This window comes from Oncorhynchus mykiss, chromosome 1 (assembly GCF_013265735.2).
Source record: "Oncorhynchus mykiss isolate Arlee chromosome 1, USDA_OmykA_1.1, whole genome shotgun sequence".
NCBI classification, from domain to species: domain Eukaryota; kingdom Metazoa; phylum Chordata; class Actinopteri; order Salmoniformes; family Salmonidae; genus Oncorhynchus; species Oncorhynchus mykiss.
The window spans coordinates 82169556-82190157 of NC_048565.1; the positions used below are offsets into that span (position 1 = coordinate 82169556).

General features: G+C 42.3%; 2 protein-coding genes across 2 annotated transcripts; one reads left to right on the forward strand and one right to left on the reverse strand.

Moving 5' to 3' along the window:
* Window positions 1–2520: 2520 nt before the first annotated feature.
* On the forward strand, window positions 2521–9522 carry LOC110530588 (voltage-dependent anion-selective channel protein 2). Its single transcript, XM_021613789.2, has 9 exons — window positions 2521–2664; window positions 4059–4130; window positions 4407–4456; window positions 4716–4868; window positions 5075–5127; window positions 7070–7297; window positions 7640–7790; window positions 8314–8371; window positions 9178–9522. The coding sequence occupies exons 2-9, from the start codon at window positions 4064–4066 to the stop codon at window positions 9267–9269; spliced, it is 852 nt and encodes a 283-aa protein (XP_021469464.1). The 5' UTR covers window positions 2521–2664; window positions 4059–4063; the 3' UTR covers window positions 9270–9522.
* A 3815-nt stretch (window positions 9523–13337) lies between these two features.
* On the reverse strand, window positions 13338–17651 carry LOC110532767 (neurofilament medium polypeptide-like). The gene is made up of 3 exons (XM_021616911.2): window positions 16776–17651; window positions 16385–16509; window positions 13338–15906 (listed from the first exon to the last, which is right to left on the reverse strand). Exons 1-3 carry the CDS (start codon window positions 17559–17561, stop codon window positions 13338–13340), a joined length of 3480 nt encoding a protein of 1159 aa, XP_021472586.2. The 5' UTR covers window positions 17562–17651.
* Window positions 17652–20602: the final 2951 nt, after the last annotated feature.

Genomic DNA, 20602 nt, shown 5'->3' on the forward strand with positions numbered 1-20602 from the left:
AGGAGCCGACTCTATTTATCTGAAAAATTTAAGATATGAATAATCAAAAGATTTAACTTAATAGAATTAACTAATTCAAAGAACGAAAAAATTAAATGTAGGCTTAAATGCTCAAGCACACATTCATTCTGCCTGTCTGCTCAGACTGAAAACAGCTGGAAAATTAGTCGGAGGCACAGTAGCATTTGGATGCATTTGAATAATGTAGACAATGTTAGAGCACAGTAGAATTTGCCAAAACAAAACCTTATATAAAGCCGGTTCTACGCACACCGGCATATGCGAACTGTGCACCCAACTGTGACGCTAGCCATCATCCATGTCTTACCCACACAATCAAACTGATTGTAAGAGATGCTCTGAAGGTGATGAAGCCCACTGTCCACAAAGTGAAAGCAGCTGTGGAAAACTTCCACAGGAGCACAGTAGGTGCTGAAAAACTAAAATTTACACAATGCCAGATGGGGATGCCTGAGCTGAGGCCTAAACAAGGTGGAATTCAACATTTTATATGTTGAAGCAGTTTCTTGAGTCAAATGATGCCATCGTCTCTACCCTGGCCATTGTCAATGCACCTGTTGATGCTCTGACCCAAGAGGAATGGGAGGTGGTGGAGGTGTACAGAGTCCTGGAACCCTTTGAGCAGGTCACTGTGGAGATCAGTGGAGAGAGGTACAGTAAGCAGTTAATGCTACATTATTTAATCCAGTATTATATATGTATATGAGCAGTAGATGAGAATGTAGTATCAGTAGGAAAGCACATTAACCTGAACTAATAAGTTACTGTTCTCTCTCTTCAGCTATGTGACAGCCTCAAATTATACTCCTGTGTAAGGGTCTGCAGCGAATCACAGCCAGCCACCAGAGAGAAGCAAATGTAACCACAGGACATGTGACAGAGTTGATGGACACCCTATGTTCATCAATGGAATATAATCCCGTAATATCAGAAACCGCTGCACTTGACCCCAGGTTTAAGAAGTTAGCCTTTAGTGATGCCAGAGCGATTGAGGCTCTTCAAAGAATAACCTCAGCAGCAGGGAGGAACAGCCCCAGCAGTCAGCTGGCTCTGGCACCAGGGCAACAGGAAGAAGAGGGATCAGATGGAGCAGAAGCACCAGCAGTAGTGCCACAAACGTCTGCTGTTTTACGAGAGAACAACTGAGCACGAAGGAATCCCTCAGCAGATGCCATAATGGAGGTTGAATCCTATTTGGAGGAGCCCCTCGGCTTACTAAAGTCATGACAGGGAGACTCTGCATAGTGGCCACATCCGTTCCCTCGGAGAGGGTCTTCTCGAAAACGGGACAAATAATTACCGAGAGAAGAAACCGCATCAGTGAGGCAGCTTGCATTTCTGAATGCAAATCTCTCATAAAAGCAAGATATGGTCAGTTTTGCTGTGTGCTGCTGGTTATAACATGGCAGTAAACTGGAACCTCTTTTCTCTCTTTAAGTGGGATGCTGCAGTTTTGTACATTATTTATTTTTCTTTATGGTGCAATATTCTATTATGATGTTCAGATTGTATTAGTTTTGAATGGTTAGATTTATATGCACTTTGTTCATATACATTAAATGCGAACGTTAAATAGCATTATTTTTCATAACAAACCAATGCATTTATAAATACATTGTGGTTAAGGTAGAGTATGACTTAATTTAATTATAATTGTTTTTTCACTAATCATAGTCAAACTATCGCAAACTGTTTGACTTGAAAAATAACCGTTTGGGAGCTAAACGAACCGGCTCTTTTTGGTGAGCTGAGCCGAACAAGCCGCCTCACTGAAAAGAGCCGGAATACCCATCACTAACTGTAGGTTATACCCGCACTGTATCAGCTAGCTATTTGCCAGAGCGCAATACCACATTGGGTACATTCGCTACATAACACTTTTTTTGTGACAAAACCATCAGAGTTGAAAATGCAATGGAACACTTTTTTTTTATTCAGTACATGAGAATTTAACCCCAAGTTATTTTTATGTGCACTGTCATCACGCACATACTTTTATCGGCAATAAGTACATTTGATGAAAACACATCTCTGGTGAGAAAATGCGCATATTTTATTTATGTGGATTTGAGAATATTCGCATGAAACTCCGTCACAAATTGGATGGAAACTCAGCTAGTTCTTCTGATATATTCACTATACTTTTGCCATTTTCCTTTATCAATCTCAATGTGAACGTGTTTAATGTGAATCTCAGTAATAAATTGATCTGTCAATTAGATCATTCATTAAATGTCTTACCAATGTTGGTGTGATAGGACAAGTCTGATCCTTTCAGCAGTTAGGAACTACTTCTATTCAAATTTGAATCGTATTCCACGGGATCAAACATAGTTGTCCATGAGAAGTTACACACGGAAATGGATGAATCTATGATAAATACATATTTCTATTCATAAGGGGAAAAAAGTGCGTAAGAATGTTTTTTGTATTGACAGAAAAAAATCTAGTCACAGCCAAAAGCCTTTTAAACTTTTGATTTTGTAATTATTTTGTAATGAATCTGCAAGTATTTTTTTAGACAGGCAAACATGTGACAGGTAGAGGGGTCTTTCGGTTGATAGGCTGGATTTCATTACATTGCAGTCTCCTTCAAGTCGCCCTCCAACCGGTGAAGTTTACTGCTAGCCTTATCTTTTACTGGTAAGCAAAAGCAACTAAACTGGATTTTATTTTAAAGGAACTAAACGACATTTGCCGCGGTTTATGACCACGCTTGCTCGAGAACTGCCTGACACACTATCGCTAAATGTGCCTAGCATTAGCTATCTAACTAATGAGCTTTGCTGCTGGACCTGTATGTAACCTTATACTAGAAAGGACAACTCATGTCCGCTGCACATGTGTGTTAAATGGCGTTCACCGGATTACTTTGAGCTGCTCTAGGATAATGACCTAGCTAGTAACATTAATGGAGTCTCTGAATTGCACAATACCCAGTAGTTGATTTAATTGGACGGACAGGGTAGGAGCCAGTAATTGGCTGGAGAGTGGACATATGTATCAAAACGTCATGCCAATAAAGCGAATTGGAATTAAACTGAGTGAAGCGCTTCCCAGACCTAGCCCTACATTCCTCTGCCTGGCTTTAACTGAGTGAGTCACTGAGGTGTGGCCCAGCGTCAGTTCAGATAAATTAGCTATCCAGAACCAGACAGGCCACTTATCATACCCACTCAGATAATCAACGTCTGCAAGGGAATCCTTTCTCTGGGCTGATAGAGCTAGCTGTTATAGACAGGCAACCACACTCTTTATTGTATAGTGCAGGGCTATCCAACCCTGTTCCTGGAGAGCTACCATTCAGTAGGTTTTCGTTCCAACCATAACCTAGAGCACCTAACTATAGTAATTAGCTGGTTGATAAACTGCATCACGTTAGTTACAACTGGGGTTGGAGAGCCCTGGTAAAGTAGTTGGAAAACAGTTTTTTTTTTTTGCCTAGTGGATGACTAGCTGTGTTGGATGAGTACTTATGTTCATAGACAGGGACTACTAGCCTTTTGGGGCCTCTAAGCGGGCAAAACATTTTAGTGACTCTTGACAGTGGAGAGAAATGTAAAAAATAAATAAAAGTGAGTTTCCTGCTATACACATTTTGCCTTGACTTATGCCATTTTAATGATATCAGAGTGAGCATGACTAACAAATCAATGGTGGTCCTGGTAACTGGTCAGTATTAGGCCATGATAGCTGGCTAGACTAATTATCAATCTAAAAATGATGACATGGCTAGTTGAGTGACTGACATGATGAGAAATTGCTGATGCACAAGCAAATGTTGAACTTTAACCCATGTGTATTTTACTATTCAAGCTTTAAACAGTAAGTTGAGACCCTGACAGAGTACCTAAAATACAAATTAAATGTTTTTTTGTCGTTGGGGACCTGCTAGTGGCCTGGGACCCTTATGTCGCTTATTATTCCTATCCCTGTTCATAGATTCAAAATAAATTGGTTTCCAAAGCAGGCAATTTGTAAATCAAAATGAACTCTGACTGTTGTGTAATGTATACATTTTTTTCTCCCTGCTACAGGTGTAATGGCTGTGCCTCCATCATATGGTGACCTCGGCAAGTCCGCCAAGGACATCTTCAGCAAAGGCTATGGTACTGTACATTTCACTCAAACAAATATACTGTAGTGGTCATTGTGTTTGTAATGAAACACATTTGTTTCAGAACAGGAAGAACCAATAGGGTGAGTTTATTTGAGGGATTCTAACCCAATTGGCAGGATGGTGTTCTATCTCGGCTCTGCATGTCATCCTGTAAGATATTAGTGTATGAAGTATTACATTGTGCTAACACTGATTTTATTTAATGACTATTTCCCATTTGTGAAATATGCATCAATGGTTGACTGACTTTGCTTTCTCCCTGAAGGGTTCGGCCTGGTGAAGCTTGATGTGAAGACCAAGTCCGGCAGCGGAGTGGTAAGTTGACTTATTTTCTTTCTAATTATGTGTACTTTCAAAATGAATGTAGAACTATCTCTATTCTACTACTGTGTATGTGGTCTTTATGATTGCAGTAATTGTGTAATACTTTGAATTTGCAACCCTGAGAGCTTCACAGGAGCAGTATAGTTCAATACTCTCCTTGACAATAAAACCCCAAGTGAATTAAGATATTTTTACAACATTTGTATTTATTCATATCCTGATGTGAACCTTTTTTACAAATGTTCTGCAGGAGTTCAAAACAGCTGGCTCCACCAACACAGACACCAGCAAGGTGGCGGGCAGCCTGGAAACCAAATACAAGAGGTCAGAGTACGGCCTGACCTTCACAGAGAAGTGGAACACTGACAACACCCTGGGAACAGAGATCACCGTCGAAGACCAGGTTCGGATTCAACAAAGCTTTATTGAAAATGCTTTTTGTAACACAATCGGTGTTGTGTTTGGAGTTTCTCACAATAGCCTTGACACACAATTGAAAAGAAAGCTGATTCAAACAAGTAATGAATGTTCGATATGTAGTGATCACATGAAATGCCGGAAGATCAAACTTGTGTTACCAGTCTGGTTCTCTGTTCTTGTTTTCTTTAGATTGTCAAGGGTCTGAAGCTGACATTTGACACAACCTTCTCACCAAACACTGGGTAAGATTACAAATGTACGATTTCAATGCAGAGGACCAGTTCTAAAAATGTATTCATTCACTACTGTAAGTCACTCTGGATAAAAGCATCTACTAAATGACTAAAATGTGGTTCTAGTACTTAAAATGGTGTTTCATGTGTTTGGACATATGGGTACTGATGCTATTAACATATAGCTAGCCAAGAAGAGTCAGTCCAGCACATAGTGTCCTTACATGAAGGTAACATGATCTGGGGTGTGCAGTCCTCACAGGCTTGTGGGTAGATCTGAGGTGACGGGGTCAGTCAAATTATCTTCAGCCTGAAATGGCACTCATCTGTGTAGAATTGATTATTATTATTATTATTATGTTTTCTTGCTTGTATATTTGAATGGAGATGTTTATTCTCCTAGTTGGGCTCCAGATTTTGACAATTTAATCAAACTATTTTTGGGGTGGCTAAAACCATGATTCGATCAAGCAGTAGCCTAAAGTGCATTACTAGATTTGAATGTTTTATATCAATTGTAAAGTCTTGTCTTTTTCGTCAGTAGGACGAGCTGTCGCTAATGGGGATCCTAATAAAATCCAAATATCCGGATTCCTCCATGAAAGTCTGTGCCCAGCCCCTGTGGCTGTTTCACTCGGCATGCTCTGAGTAGGTTAGAGGGAGGGGAAAAATAGCAACTGCTGTGACTGTTGGAGAGAAGGGCCTCAGCTTTCTGTAGGTATTACATTGTATTTCTCAACTCTCAATACTGATTGTTTAAGCATAGTTTTCAACCAAAATAACTGGTGTATTGCTGAAGTATACAGAGCACTGGTAGTGCACATCGGCCATTTGCGGTCATTGCATAGGCCTATATAGACGTCATTGGGTAGTATGCAACAGTTTTTTTATTACATTTAATTTACTGTTCGATTAATTAATTACAAGGCTAACAATAGCAGCCTATTATAGCTAATGAGTTTTCACTTCCCAAATGAACCAGCCTATGAGCTATTTGTACATAAAAAGATGCTAGCAAATGTAATGTCTATTGAATAAAATAAATCTGCAATTCTGGGCCCTAATTTTGCGAGTAATGTTATAGCAATAATGACCCATTTGTCAACCCATAATGCACATAAAAATATCTTGATCGTGTGTTCCTGCTTGGACATGTTAGATGAAACAATGTATTTATTGAATTATACCATCTCAGTAGCACTGTGAAATACTTTATAAGATAGCTTTGTGTGTGACCAAAACCTATGCAGTAGTTCCTCCCCAGCCAGTCCACATAGTATTGGCTTTCCTGGAAGTGTAAATCCCGTGGTGACACATGGTGGGCCACATGTTGGGGTTGTGTGGGGGGGGGGGGGGGGGTGTTGCTGCATGTCCACTGAGCTCTGGGGGAGGTGTTTCCGCTAGGTACAGATATAGGATTTGGGAGGGGAAACTGATCCTAACTTTAACCATTAATGGGGGGGAGGTGCAAAACTGACCCACGGTCAGCATCTAAGGGCAACTTCAGTCTGCTGAATTCTACAGCTTGTCACACTGCCTAGGCTATCAGTTTAGAACTGGCCTTAGTGTCATTTAGCACAAGCATTTTATGGGGCTCATAATGTGTTATTGTAATCTCTAGTTGCTAATGCTGTGTGTGAATGGAGGCTGTGTGTTTGTGCACTTACTGTAAACCTCGTTGGCTAGTGTGTAATGACGATCCAGAAAGACATTGCTCAGGATTTGTATTGCTTGTGGACTATTTGATTAGGAACATAAGACTGTGTGGGTGAATTACTACTGGAGTGAGAGGTTTTCAAGCTCTTGGTTTCTCCCAATTGCCTTCATATTCTGTTACTGTTGCTACATTTCCATTAGACTGGTTATTGTTGGCCTGAGCTGTTTGGCTTTTAAATAAAAATATTTAACTTCAGAATGTAGGCTAACAAAATGTTTTTTGCTACAACGACAGCAAGAAGAGCGGCAAAGTCAAGACCGCCTACAAGCGCGAGTTTGTCAACCTGGGCTGTGACGTTGACTTTGACTTCGCTGGCCCCGCTATCCATGGAGCGGCCGTCGTTGGTTACGAGGGCTGGCTTGCCGGCTACCAGATGACTTTTGACACGGCCAAGTCTAAGATGACCCAGAACAACTTCGCTGTGGGATACAAGACCGGAGACTTCCAGCTACACACCAACGTGTAAGTGAGAGCATACAATGTATACAAGTGTATGAATTTCCAGTCCTCTGCTATGAGCATACAATACCAATTACCTTCAAGGGCAAACATTGTCTATTCAATTGTGTGTATTTAAAAAAAATAAATTAAAAAGCGCACACAAAAACAATGAACATAGATGACTGGACAGCTGTAGTCAACCTGGAAATTATAGTAATCATTGAATATCTGATTAATAATGATTTAACCAGGGATCAAAACGTCAGGCCCTACAAACTGCATAGCATGGTAAAGGCTACAACTTGACAAATATTATCTTATCACTCCTTCTCTCCCTAATCTTGTCCCTGGTGGTTGTTACAGTAATGACGGTGTACAGTTTGGTGGCTCAATCTACCAGAAAGTGAGTCCAGCGCTGGAGACAGCGGTCAACCTTGCCTGGACTGCCGGCAGCAACAGCACAAGCTTCGGCATCGCAGCCAAATACCAGCTGGACAAGAGTGCCTCCATCAGTGTAAGTACTGTGCAGGAGTGACTCTTTGGGCCAGTTTTCCCAGACAGAGCTTTAGTCTTGTCCAGGACTAAAAAGCTATGTCAATTGAGATTTTCCATTGAATTCACATTTTAATTTTGTCCAGGACTTGGCTTAATCTGTGTCCAGGAAACCATCCCTTTGTCTTACTGTATCCTAAGAACACATACAAGAAACGCTCAAGTACTTACTAGTGCTGTTTTCTACACTCACTACATACTTACTAGTGCTGTATACAACACTTACTAGTGCTGTATACAACACTTACTAGTGCTGTATACAACACTTACTAGTGCTGTTTTCTACACTCTCCTACATACTTACTAGTGCTGTATACAACACTCACCACATACTTACTAGTGCTGTCTACTACTGCTACAGCACTCGCCACATTGTCTGGCTCTCCAGGATCAGAGTTGCCCGCTCTAGTTTAGAAGGCTGCCGTCGTTAGGAACCTTCCTCTGCCTTTTGGCTCGTAAGTTAAACAATTGATTCTGTTTTTCAGGCTAAAGTGAACAACATCAGCCTGGTCGGTCTTGGATACACCCAGACGCTGAGACCAGGTAAGACCTCGTTTTACAGGAGATTTAAGGATTCTCTTACTGCTGATACTACAGGTTCTCTAAATTCCCTCAAGTTGAAATGTTAGATTACCACTCTTGTCTGTAGCCCACTACTTCTCTATGAGCAACAGACACTAATGCAACATCCTCTTCCTGAACCAAAGTGCTCAACGTGACCTGCATACAGTATTGCATCTGTAAAAGAAACACATTGTACAGTAAATGGGGTGGGGGGGGGCGTAGGACTCTTTCAGTTAAAGTGCACGTATACACGCCACCCGGCACCAAAGTTGATTTTAAGATGATGCTTTACTGGAGACTCAAAGCAACGGTCGGCCAATAGAGAGAGTTTATGTCAATTTCAGCAACTGCCATCATGCTGTTTTGAAGGGGTGATCTCGACTTGATCGCTAATCATCTCGGCAAGTGAGTCCCCAGTAATGCAACGTCCTATTCACGTTGCTGTCAATGTGTCACAGTGTACTGTTATTGTTATAGGTGCACTCCTGCAGTGTTTCAGAAGGCTCAGGTAGAATGATGTTGGACAGACTAGTTTCGCTTTCATTTGAAAAAGGAAATCATTGAGCTCTATAAGAGATTTTCTATCCTCAATGATGAGAATGTTGACACCAGGGATGGAACGTAAGGAATTTCACTGCTTTGATAGTAGGCTAGTATGGCACATGTCTCAACAGTACTATCTTCTGGCCAGCGGGCTTGCTTAATTTCCATCTCTGGTTGACACCTATTTGATTTATTTTACCCTCATCCTGAATGCGAGCCTTGTTGTCTCTCCTCTGTTGCAGGTGTGAAACTCACGCTCTCTGCCCTGGTGGACGGCAAGAGCATCAACACTGGAGGCCACAAGCTGGGCCTGGGGTTGGAACTGGAGGCCTAAACTATCGTCACGGCGAAGGGGATAAGGGAATATCAGCAGAATCTGGCCTTATGATGTATTTCCAACTCAAACCAGCAAGAGGATGTACCATGGAAAGGGGCGTGTTCAGAGGCTACAACAACAAGAGAAAGAAGCACTACGGTCTTTTATTTTTTACAGTTTTATGACGGTAGCTATTTCCGTCATTCTTTGGTGTACATGTTTGCTTTGTAGTTTCCATTAAAAGACACTTGCAGTGGGTCAGTAATTTATACACCTTCTCATTGTATCTATCTAACACTGCCATGACAATGAAATGCGCCACACCATTCTCATCCCAATGTGACCAGAAACTTCACTTACAGTACATTTGGAAAGTATTCATACCCCTTGACTTTTTCCACATTTTTTTACTTTACAGCCTTATTCTAAAACGTTTTTTTACATTTTTATATATAAAATTCCCCCCCCCCCCCTTATCGATCTACACACAATACCCCATAATGACAAAGCAACAATTGAAATATCACAGTGACATAAGTATTCAGACCCTTTACTCATTAGTTGGTCACCTGTAGCTCCTATATTTATCCCTTAAGTATTGTTCTTTATATGGTGAGATGTCAATTGATTGGTTAAATGCGGTGGGTGCTTTTGGTCATACTTACTGATTTGACCACTTCTAACCAATCATTTGGTATTCTATCTGAAGACATTTCTCATTTGCAACCACGTTCTTCAGCATACTATTTCTCTCCTATTTATTTAATTACTGTCGTATGACATCTCAAACCCTGATGGATATATCAAAGCTGTACATGAAGAACTCTCTTAATCGGAAAAGTTTTTGGGTGGCTTGAAACAGTAAGAATCTAAGTTTGGGTAAAACCTGTAATTCTTGGCCGACCTGGCAGGCTTGCTTTTGTTTTCTGCATTGCTACAGATGACTACAGGAGTGGTTTAATGTTCACAGTAATGCCAAACTGCCTGGATACGGTCTGGCTGTGTGTAGGCTCTCCCAGGAGCTTCATCTGGGCTGGCTGAGACAGCGATCATGGGAAACTTGGGAGATCCCTTTTGTATGTTTTAACTTTTCAATCAAGTGTTTGAGCTCTACAAACCAACTCCTGATTTTTATTTTTTTTGTGTGAGATGATCAACTCGGACCTTGGGAGGTCTTGATTATCAGGGTTTCTTTAAAGATGGGACAATCCCAACCGTAACATTTTAAAATATCTTTATCGACAATCTCACCATGTAAAGGAACAACTTAATTTAAACCATTTATGAAATGCACCTAACTGGATTTGTCAATTCCATCAGACCCCATAAAATGCATTTAATTTGTTGTCCCAAGTGTTTAAAGGCCTTGCTTGTTTCATTCTAACATTTAGAGTATTCATGTACTTTAATACAAATCTATACTTTTTCTACCATTGTATAATGCTTCAGGGATAATTTCATTGGCATGTTTTTCTAGATTCAGAACATAAAACAAAACAAGATTCATATACTTAAACAATGTTTCACAACATACAACAATTTCAAAGACTTTACTGAGTTACAATTCATATAAGGAAATAAGTCAATTGATATTAATTAGGCCCTAATCTATGGATTTCACATGAGGGGATGAAGATATGCATTTGTTAGTTACAGATACTGTACCTTGAAAAAAATGGGCCTCGGGATCTTATGGTATTTTTGTGCTTTCAAATTGCCAATCCATAAAATGCAATTAGTTGTGTTGTCCATAGTTTATGCCTGCCCATACCATAATCCCACCCCCACAACCATGGACCACTCTGTTCACAATGTTGACATCAGCAAACTGCTCGCCCACACAACACCAACACATGGGTTGGCGTGGTTACACTTGGTCTGCAGTTGTGAGGCCGGTTGGACGTACTGCCAAGTTCTCTAAAACAACTTCTGGCAACCGCTCTGGTGGACATTCCAGTAGTCAGCATGCTAATTGCAAGCTCCCTCAACTTGAGTCATCTGTGGTATTGTGTTGTCTGACAAAACTATAAATGCAACATGTAAAATGTTGGTCTCACGTTTAATGGGCTGAAGTAAAAGATCCCAGGAATGTTCCAGAGGCACAATAAGCTTATTTCTCTCAAATTTTGTGCACAAATTTGTTTCATCCCTGTTAGTGAGCATTTATCCTCTGCCAAGATAATGCAGTTGTGGCATCTCAAGAAGCTGATTAAACAGCATGATCATTACACAGGTGCACCTTGTGCTGGGGGCACTAAAAGGCTAAATGTGCAGTTTTGTCAAACAACACAATGTAATAGAAGTCTCAAGTGGGAGAGTGGAATTGGCATGCTGACTGCAGGAATGTCCACCAGAGCTGTTGCCAGAGAATTTAATATTAATTTCTCTACCATAAGCCGAAACCTACAGAGTTTTAGAGAATTTGGCAGTACGTCCAACTGGCCTCACAATAACAGACCAAGTGTATTGCGTCCTGTGGGCGAGCATTTTGCTGACTTCAACGTTGTAAACAGTTGGCAAAAGCAGGCAAAAGCTACGGACGGTGAACACAAATGCATTTTATCGATGGCAATTTGAATGTACAGAGATAACGTGACGAGATCCTGAGGCCCATTGTCATGCCATTCATCTGTTCATCATTCATACGCCGCCATCACCTCATGTTTCAGCATGATAATGCACTTCCCAATGTCGCAAGGATCTGTACACAATTCCTGGAAGCTGAAAATGTCCCAGTTCTTCCATGGTCTGCATTGTCACCAGGCATGTCACCCATTGAGCATGTTTGGGATGCTCTGGATTGACGTGTACGGCAGCGTGTTCCAGTTCCCGCTAGTATCCAGCAACTTCACACAGCCATTGAAGAGGAGTGGGACAACATTCCACAGGCCACAATCAACAGCCGGATCAACTCTATGCAAAGGAGATGTGTCACACTGCATGAGGCAAATGGTGGTCACACCAGATACTGACTGGTTTTCTGATCCACGCCTGTAACTTTTTTGTTAAGATATCTGGGACCAACAGATGCATATCTTTATTCCCAGTCATGTACAATCCATAGCTTAAGGCAATACATTTATTTAAATTGATTTCCTTATATGAACTGTAACTCAGTATGTTACGTTTATATTTTTGTTTATTATAAAAGGCTCAACCGCAAGTCTCTGCCATGTTATGGGGAAATAGGATGTGATGCCATCTTATCAGGTGAAATACAGCACAGTATGTAAGAATAGCTGGAAACAGAAGTGCTCTTCAAATAGCATTTATTGCTCAGCACATTCAGGCATGATCAAATCACATTATCAACCATTCTCATTATCATCCCTATGCACATTATCATCCATTAGTGAGAAGTAAATAGATACAGCAAAATACAGCTTTTGATTTGTTACATTCAATATTACAGTACATCTCTCTTGCAGGAGTTCATTAATTGTGCCTCATAATCAGGGGTGCGTCTTTGATTTTAGAAGTGGGGGAGCGTTATTATTATTGTAAAAAAAAAATATATATAAAGTTGGATAAACACTCCAAACAGCCTCCCCAACCACTTGGGGGCATCCACATGGTCCTAGAGCACATCGTTGCCTGTTTTGTAACATATTCCAATGATGAAACTGGGGGGGGACAAAAATCTAATTTCAGAATGTGGGAGGGGGACATATCCCCCCGTCTCCAGTGAAAGTTTCGGCCCTGGTCATAATTGACAGTCACGAATCATGATACTTTACATTTTAAGGTGGAGCAGTTCTCATATTGCTTTAAAGGCTTGCACTAACCATGCAGTTTTAAAGAAAACCTCTACTGACCTCTAAATCTAGTCATTATATAAAGAGGTTAAGTCCAAAGTTTTAGGTTTAGCCTGCTTCTCTGCAATTGGCTCAGCAGCTTCTCCTGTTGATGTCTTCTTCGCAGTTTTGTCATCTTTGCTCTCTCCATCACCTCCTGTAAAGCCGTTCTCGTCTATTTTAAATTGCGCCTGTCCTTTTATCTTCTCATCATCTGTCTGATCTTTCAAACCCACGGCTGATACATCCTGTTCTTTCACTGGTGATATCTTTGTAATAGATATCTCAACACTCAGAGGCCTTGGTCTTCACGCTCTCTGTCTTTGGGTTCTGTAACCTTCTCAGGCTCTTTGTCCATACTTTCCTCTGGTTTCTCCTGAGTTGTGTTGCTTTCTGGCACCCCCCTGTGTGAGTCCTTGCTCTCTACAACTGCAGGCATCTGTTCCTCTGGTGGTGTGATTGTCTTAGCTTTGTCACCACTGCCCATCGTTTCACTCTCTTCTGTAGGGCTGGTCGATGATTCTGGGGTGAGGGTTGAGTCTGGTTTAGGGGTGGTCATTGATTCTGGGGTGAGGGTTGGGTCTGAATTAGGGGATATTTCCTGTTTGGGGGTGATGGTTGGGTCTGGTTTTGGGGAAGTTTGTACTTTAGGGGCGACTGCTGGTTCTGGTTTTGGGGAAGTTTCCTCTATAGTGGTGACTGCTAGTTCTAGTTTTGGGGCAGTTTCTTCTTTAGCGGTGACAGCTAGTTCTGGTGGTGGGGAAGTTTCTAATTTAAGGGTGAATGCTGGTTCTGGTTTTGGGGAAGTTTCTTCTTTAGGGGTGACTGCTGGTTCTGGTTTGCGGGAATTTTCTACTTTAGGTGTGACAACTGGCTCCTGTTGTGGGGATGTCTCCTCTTTAGGGGTGACAGTAGGGTACGGTTTAGGAGATGTCTCCTCTTTAAGGGTGACAGTTGGCTCCTGTTGTGGGGATGTCTCCTCTTTAAGGGTGACAGTTGGCTCTGGTTGCGGGGCTGTTTCTTCTTTAGGGGCGACAGTGGCGTCCGGTTTAGGGGATGTTTCTTCTTTAGGGGTTACGGTTGGCTCCTGTTGTGGGGATGACTCCTCTTTAGGGGTGACAGTTTGGTCCGGTTTTGGGGATGTTTCGTCTTTAGGGGTGACAGTGGGTTCCGGTTTAGGGGATGTCACCTCTTTAGTGGTGAATGCTAGTTCTGGTTTTGGGGACGTTTCTTCTTTAGTGGTGACTGCTGGTTCTGTTTTTGGGGAAGTTTCTTCTTTAGTGGTGACTGCTAGTTCTGGTTTTGGGGACGTTTCTTCTTTTGCAGTGACTGCTGGTTCTGGTTTAATGGAAGTTTCTTCTTTAGGGGTGACAGTTGGCTCTGAATACAGGCTTGTTTCTTCTTTAGGAGTCACAGTGGGGTTGGGTTTAGGGGATGTCTCCGATTCTTTCCCCTTGTCCTCACTCATTGAGACATCTTTTGTGACCTTTTCTCTGCCATTATGTTCCTTCTGCACAAAACTTTTTACACTATCATCCTTGCTGCTCACTTTTTGCTCTGTCGGACCCACCTCCTTTTTAGGAGTCTTTTGCAAAGGCTCTTCCTTACACTCACTTGTTGTGCTGAGAATTCTGTCTGGCATTTTACCTCCTACTGTTCTCTCATCTTGTGTCGTTTTTACACCAGAATCATCAGGTGACTTCACCTGCTCCACTGTCTCCTTGGTTGAACTGGTGTTGAGCTCTGCAGTGTTATCAGAGGATTCCATGTCCTTCTCTGTGGGCTCAGGGAGATCCTCTTCTTGTGTTGTCACAGCACTCTCTGCCTCTTGAGGTTGGTCTGACTCTCTGTGCTCCTGATCAGGTTTCTGCTCCAGTGTTGGGGCACTCTGGTCTGTCAGATCTACCTTTTTTCCCTCTTTGATGGGACTTTCTTTTGGGCTATCTTGTTGTTGCTCTGTTGGGGCACTCTCCTCTTTCAGATCTACCTCTTTTTTCTCTTGTAAAGGCCTTTCTATTTTTCTCTCCTCTGACACCTTTTTGGGTTCTTTGGAGATGTTCTCTGTGGGGACCTGTGGTTCACCCTTTATTGAACTTCCTGTTTTGCTATCCTCTGACTCTGACGTTTTGGGTTCTGTTGAGATGTCACCATTCATGGGAACCTCTAGTTGGGATTTGCCTTGTTTTGGGGTGTCATCTTTTTCTAATGTCTCGTTTATCTCGCTGTCTAGCTTCTCTGTTGTGTCCAGTTTTTCCTTCTCTCCCTCACTGGTGGCCTCAGCTGATTTGACTTCACTTTGTGTATTTTCACCTCTGTCAATGTCCTCTGTCTTTTTGATTGCATCTGGCTCACCCCCCTTTTCCTCCTCTCTTTCATCATCTCCCTCCTCTCCATTTTCTCCCTCACTAGGGCTAACTCCATCTCCATTTACCTCGACCTCTGCTGATGTGACCATCTGCTGTCTCTTAGACTCTTCCTCCTGTTCACCCTCTTCCTCCGGGGCGTCCACTTCAACATCCACTTTACCTCTAGCTTTCTCTTTCTGCTCATCCACCTGTTCCCCACTTCTCCTCTCAGCTTTGTCACTCTCTTCTCCCTGCTTCTGTCTCAACTTGTCTCCCTCTCCCCCGACCGTCTCCTCGGAGCCTGTCTCCTCAATCTCGGACATCTCCATGTCTCTGGTGGTCTCAGAGATGATCTCCTCAACAAACTTGTACTGGGGTTCAGACCTGCGTGTGGGCCCTCCCTGCCGGGCCAGGCAAGGCAGGGTGTAGACGGGGGACTGGCGGTAGATGCAGGGCATGGAGATGTGGGTGTCAGAGATGGTGTACAGATGGGACTCCTCACCCTCCAGGAGTTTCCTATAGGGAGACGTGTTATTACCATCATGACTATAATACAGATATGTCCCAATGTGTTAGCCTCGTAAATGCCAGACTGATCAATTCTGCACACACACATGTCAGCTCGTGAGAACAGTGTGTGTGGATATGTCTGAATATCCATATCATGAGTAAAGTGTCATTCTGTGTTGTGAAATGGTCTATGTTCATTTGATGTTAAATATGAAATCAAACTATTTCAATAAAATGTCTACTGTTTCATTTGTTTACTATTGACTGTGTTTTGTAGTAATCTCTCACCATCGCTATGACACTTTTGCACAGTTTTGCTGTAACACAGCACTAAGTTGAATCACATGTGTTAGCGCTGGGCTAGAATAAAATGTCCACACCCCGGGTATATTCAGAACAATATCCAGGAACAGACTAAAAATATACGGTATTTTCCTCAGTCAATGATTTTATATATGGGAGAGACAGAGCTGATGTCTCTTACCTGTAAGAGAGAATCTCCACATCCAAAGCCATTTTGACATTCAGCAGGTCCTGGTTCTCTCTCAGGTAGCCAGACATGTCTAGTTTAGCATTGGTCAGCTCATTCTCCAGCTGCCTGATAGTGTCCTGGACAGAAAAACACACAATAAGAGTCAATAATAGGGTCAACCAGCCACTTTGTCTGGTATGACAACAAGGAGAAATTTAGGGGGGTAAATATTGTTCTACCCCTATAGGCCTATATGAGAAAATTATATTCCAGTAATGATACAGTTCACATGGGGCCTATATTTGTGGCCTACACCTAGTACATAGACCTGAATACAAATATGAGTCATAAACATGTGGATGTTTACTTACAATTGTTAGAGGTACAAAATAAACCAGTCTACCTGGTAATGAATCATTTCCGCATAGTGACGCTTCTCCAGCTCGTATAGTTGTTTTTCCAGGGCCTCTCTCATTCCTTTACCACAGTCCAGTTCAATTGTCTTCCCCTGCAGGTGCCTTCTATTCTCCTGGATCTCCTGCTGGGTTGCCTTCAACGCCTCTCTGTTACTTTCTGCCGCTTTGGTTAACTTTGCGAACTGGACACGGAAGCCCTCCTCGGCTTGCTGAAAGTCGGAGGTGGCGTGACCTTCTAACTGCACACGGATGTCCCGGAGAGCCTCTGTGATGTCAGGTTTGCCAAACTTGTACGCCTTGACCGTTACTTGAGCCTCTTGGAACTGGGCCACCATTTCTGATACCTCGTCCTCATGGTTCTTCTTCAGGAAGTGGATCTCGTCCACCAGAGATTGCGCTTTCTTGTCCAACTGAAGTTTGGCGAGGTATGCATCGTTGGCGTCCTTTTTCAGCACAAGGATGCCGTTCTCTGCGTTCGAGCGGTCACGTGCCTCCTGCTCATACTTGTCTCTCAAGGTGAGGAAATCTTCCTCCAGGTTCTGATGCTCTATCTCGATCTGACGCTTCTGAAGGGTGATGTCATGAACTAGGTTCCTCAGGTCCATAAGCTCCGGCTCGTGCTCCTGGGCCAGAGACGCAGGGGACTGTGCCTTTAGTTTGATTTCCTCGATTTCCCTCTCAAACAATTCATTTTCATGCTCCAAATGACGCACCTTCTCTATGAATCGGGCGAAACGGTCGTTCAGCCCATGGAGCAGTTCTTTCTCATTCATTTTTGTCAAAACCTCGGTAAATGGGTTTGATAAATCAAAAAGGCTCTCCGATGATCTCGGAACAGATCCGAATTCGCTCTTCAGCGTCGTCGCATATCCTCTGTTCGTGTATGCGATAGTCGACTCAAAGCCAACGGTCCTGGATGCAGAGGGGGATCCGGTCAGTTTGGGTTGATAGCAGCAATACTCAGCTTGAGCTCCCCTATGCGGAGAACCCGAATGATAGTCCATTCTGTGGCTCATATTGCCTCAGTAAACTATGCAGTGTCAGTGTGCAGGCTAAGCAGCGCGGCTCCTACCTTTTTATACCCCCTCTGTCTGCTCACGCTGAAGAATGGAACTGTCTATAGTGCTGAAAATGTATAGCATCAGCTGTAGGCTTGACTGTCTGCCAACGCTTGCGTCCTCACCTGTGTTCTCTCTCTCTCCGTCTCTCTTTCTCCCTCATCGTTTTGTCTCAGACAGCATTGACGCATAGGAGTTTCACTTCGAAACGTCGGCAGTCTACAATGACACCTCAAAATTAAAAGTCATATGTCTTCAATACATTGTCAGGTGTTCAGACTATTGTTTTATCCAAGGGGCTTAAATAATAGAAAGGGGTTGCAGAATCTGGTTTGGCTGAATGTGTCTGCCTTGTAATTTAACTGTATATTACTGTATATAAGAGACAGTAATGCAAGTGTAAAATAGTAATGTAAGAAGCCAAGACATAACTGCTTCCATTTCTCAGTCAAGCAGCACTTTTCAATGGCATTTCAAACACTTTTCAACCTCATATTCATCATCTCCAGCACCAAACCAGTGAAAATTAGGTTGGAAATGGGTGGAGTTGCCCATTAATCTTGAACCTTTTTACAAATGTCTACATGAGGAAAATGCATGGGTCTGCTTGGCTTGGCGGAGACAGACTGGCTGAAAGGGGTTGGACTGGATGTGTTCCAGTGATACAGCTTTCATTTACACCTCACAGTATATGGTAGGTTGCTCATAGAAATCAATGATGGATTTCAGTGAATAATGTGAATATGATATCACATGATATTTACTCTCTTAATCAGACATGAAAATCTCTATAGAGAGAGATTAGTAAATAGAAAATGTGACTAAACAATGTCTCAGTAAACATATTTTTTATTGTAAAATAGTGTATCATCACTAAAATAAACACTACATTAACTCATGTCACTTGATAGATGTATGTTAGAAAAGGATACACAGTGATTCACATATTTTAACACATTTCATATTCAACATTTTTATAATTTCGAGGTATTGTAATATGTAACACCTAACTGTCCTCACCCCACCCCTATACAAACATAAGTGTTGAGAAAGTGCTTTTAGATCAGGTGAAAGTCACTCAGTAGATACACTGACTGTACAAAACATGAGGAACACCTTCCTAGTATTGTGTTGCACTCAATTCATTAGGGCATGGACTCTACAAGGTATTGAAAGCATTCCACAGGGATGCTGGCCAATGTTGATTCCAATGCTTCCCACAGTTGAGTCACTGTCAACTTGTCTGAATCTCCTTTGTGTGGTGGACCATTCTTGATACGTCTGGGAAACTGTTAGGCGTGTAAAACCCAACAGCGTTGCAGTTCTTGACAAACTTAAACCGGTGCTCCTGGTACCGACTACCATACCCCGTTGAATGGCACTTAAATATTAAGTCTTGCCCATTCACCCACTGAATGGCACACACACAATCCATGTCTCATTTGTCTCAAGGCTTAAAAATCCTTCTTTAACCTATCTGCTCCTCTTCATCTACACTGTTTTTGTAGTGAACTTAACAAGTGACATCAATAAGGGATCATAGCTTTCACCTGGATTCACCTGGTCAGTCTATGTCATGGAAAGAAGAGGTGTTCCTAATGTTTTGTAAACTCAGTGTATATAAACTGAATTAAAATATAAAATCAACATGCAACAATTTCAAAGATGTTACTGAGTTACAGTTCATAGAAGGAAATCAGTCAATTTAAATAAATCACTTAGGCCCTCATCTATAGATTTCATATGACTGAGAGCGCAGATATGCATCTGTCTGTCACAGACACCTTCAAAGAAAAGTAGGGGCCTGAATCAGAAAACCAGTGTCTGGTATCACCACCATTTGCCTCATGCAGCATGACACATCTCCTTCACATAGAGTTGATCAGGCTGTTGATTGTGACCTGTGGAATGTTGTCCCACTCCTCTTCAATGGCTGTGAGGAGTTGCTGGATATTGGCACAAACTGGAACACGCTGTCGTACAAGTCGATCCAGAGCATCCCAAACATGCTCAATGGTGGTTATGCAGGCCATAGAAGAACTGGGACATTTTTAGCATCCAGAAATTGTGTACAGAGCCTTGCGACTTGGGGCCATGTATTATCATGCTGAAACAGGAGGTGATGAATGGCACAATAATGGGTCTCAGGATGTGGTCATTGTATCTCATTCAAATTTCCATAAATAAAATGCAATTGTGTTTGTTGTCGTCCGTAGCTTATGCCTGCCCATACCATAACCACACCACCACCATGGGGCTCTCTGTTCACACCGTTGACATGAGCAAACCACTTGCCCTCGCGACACAGTACACGCTGTTTGCCATCTGCCCGGTAAGGTTGAAACCTGGATTTATCCGTGAAGAGCACACTTCTCCAGCATGCCAGCGGCCTTCTAAGGTGAGTGTTTAACCACTGAATTTGATTACGACTCCAAACTGCAGTCAAGTCAAGACCCCGGTGAAGACGACGAGCACGCAGATGAGTTTCCCTGAGACTGTTTCTGACAGTTTATGCAGAAAGTCTTCGGTTGTGCAAACCCATAGTTTCATCAGCTGTCCGAGTGGCTGGTCTCAGACGATCCTGCAGGTGAAAAAAATGGATGTGGAGGTCCTGGGCTGGCGTGGTTACACGTGGTCTGCGGTTGTTAGGCCTGTTGGAGGTACTGCCAAATTCTCTAAAACAATGTTGGAGGCGGCTTATGGTAAATAAATTAACATTCAATTATCTGGCAACAGCTCTGGTGGACGTTCCTGCA

Coding starts and splice junctions, on each gene's coding strand:
- LOC110530588 (XM_021613789.2), top strand. CDS start 4,064: ATGGCTGTGCCTCCATCATATGGTGACCTCGGCAAGTCCGCCAAGGAC. Junction 4,131..4,406: donor CATCTTCAGCAAAGGCTATG/GTACTGTACATT, acceptor TTCTCCCTGAAG/GGTTCGGCCTGGTGAAGCTT. Junction 7,298..7,639: donor TTCCAGCTACACACCAACGT/GTAAGTGAGAGC, acceptor TGGTTGTTACAG/TAATGACGGTGTACAGTTTG.
- LOC110532767 (XM_021616911.2), bottom strand. CDS start 17,561: ATGAATGAGAAAGAACTGCTCCATGGGCTGAACGACCGTTTCGCCCGA. Junction 16,510..16,775: donor CGGAAATGATTCATTACCAG/GTAGACTGGTTT, acceptor TTTTCTGTCCAG/GACACTATCAGGCAGCTGGA. Junction 15,907..16,384: donor GTGGAGATTCTCTCTTACAG/GTAAGAGACATC, acceptor GTCTCCCTATAG/GAAACTCCTGGAGGGTGAGG.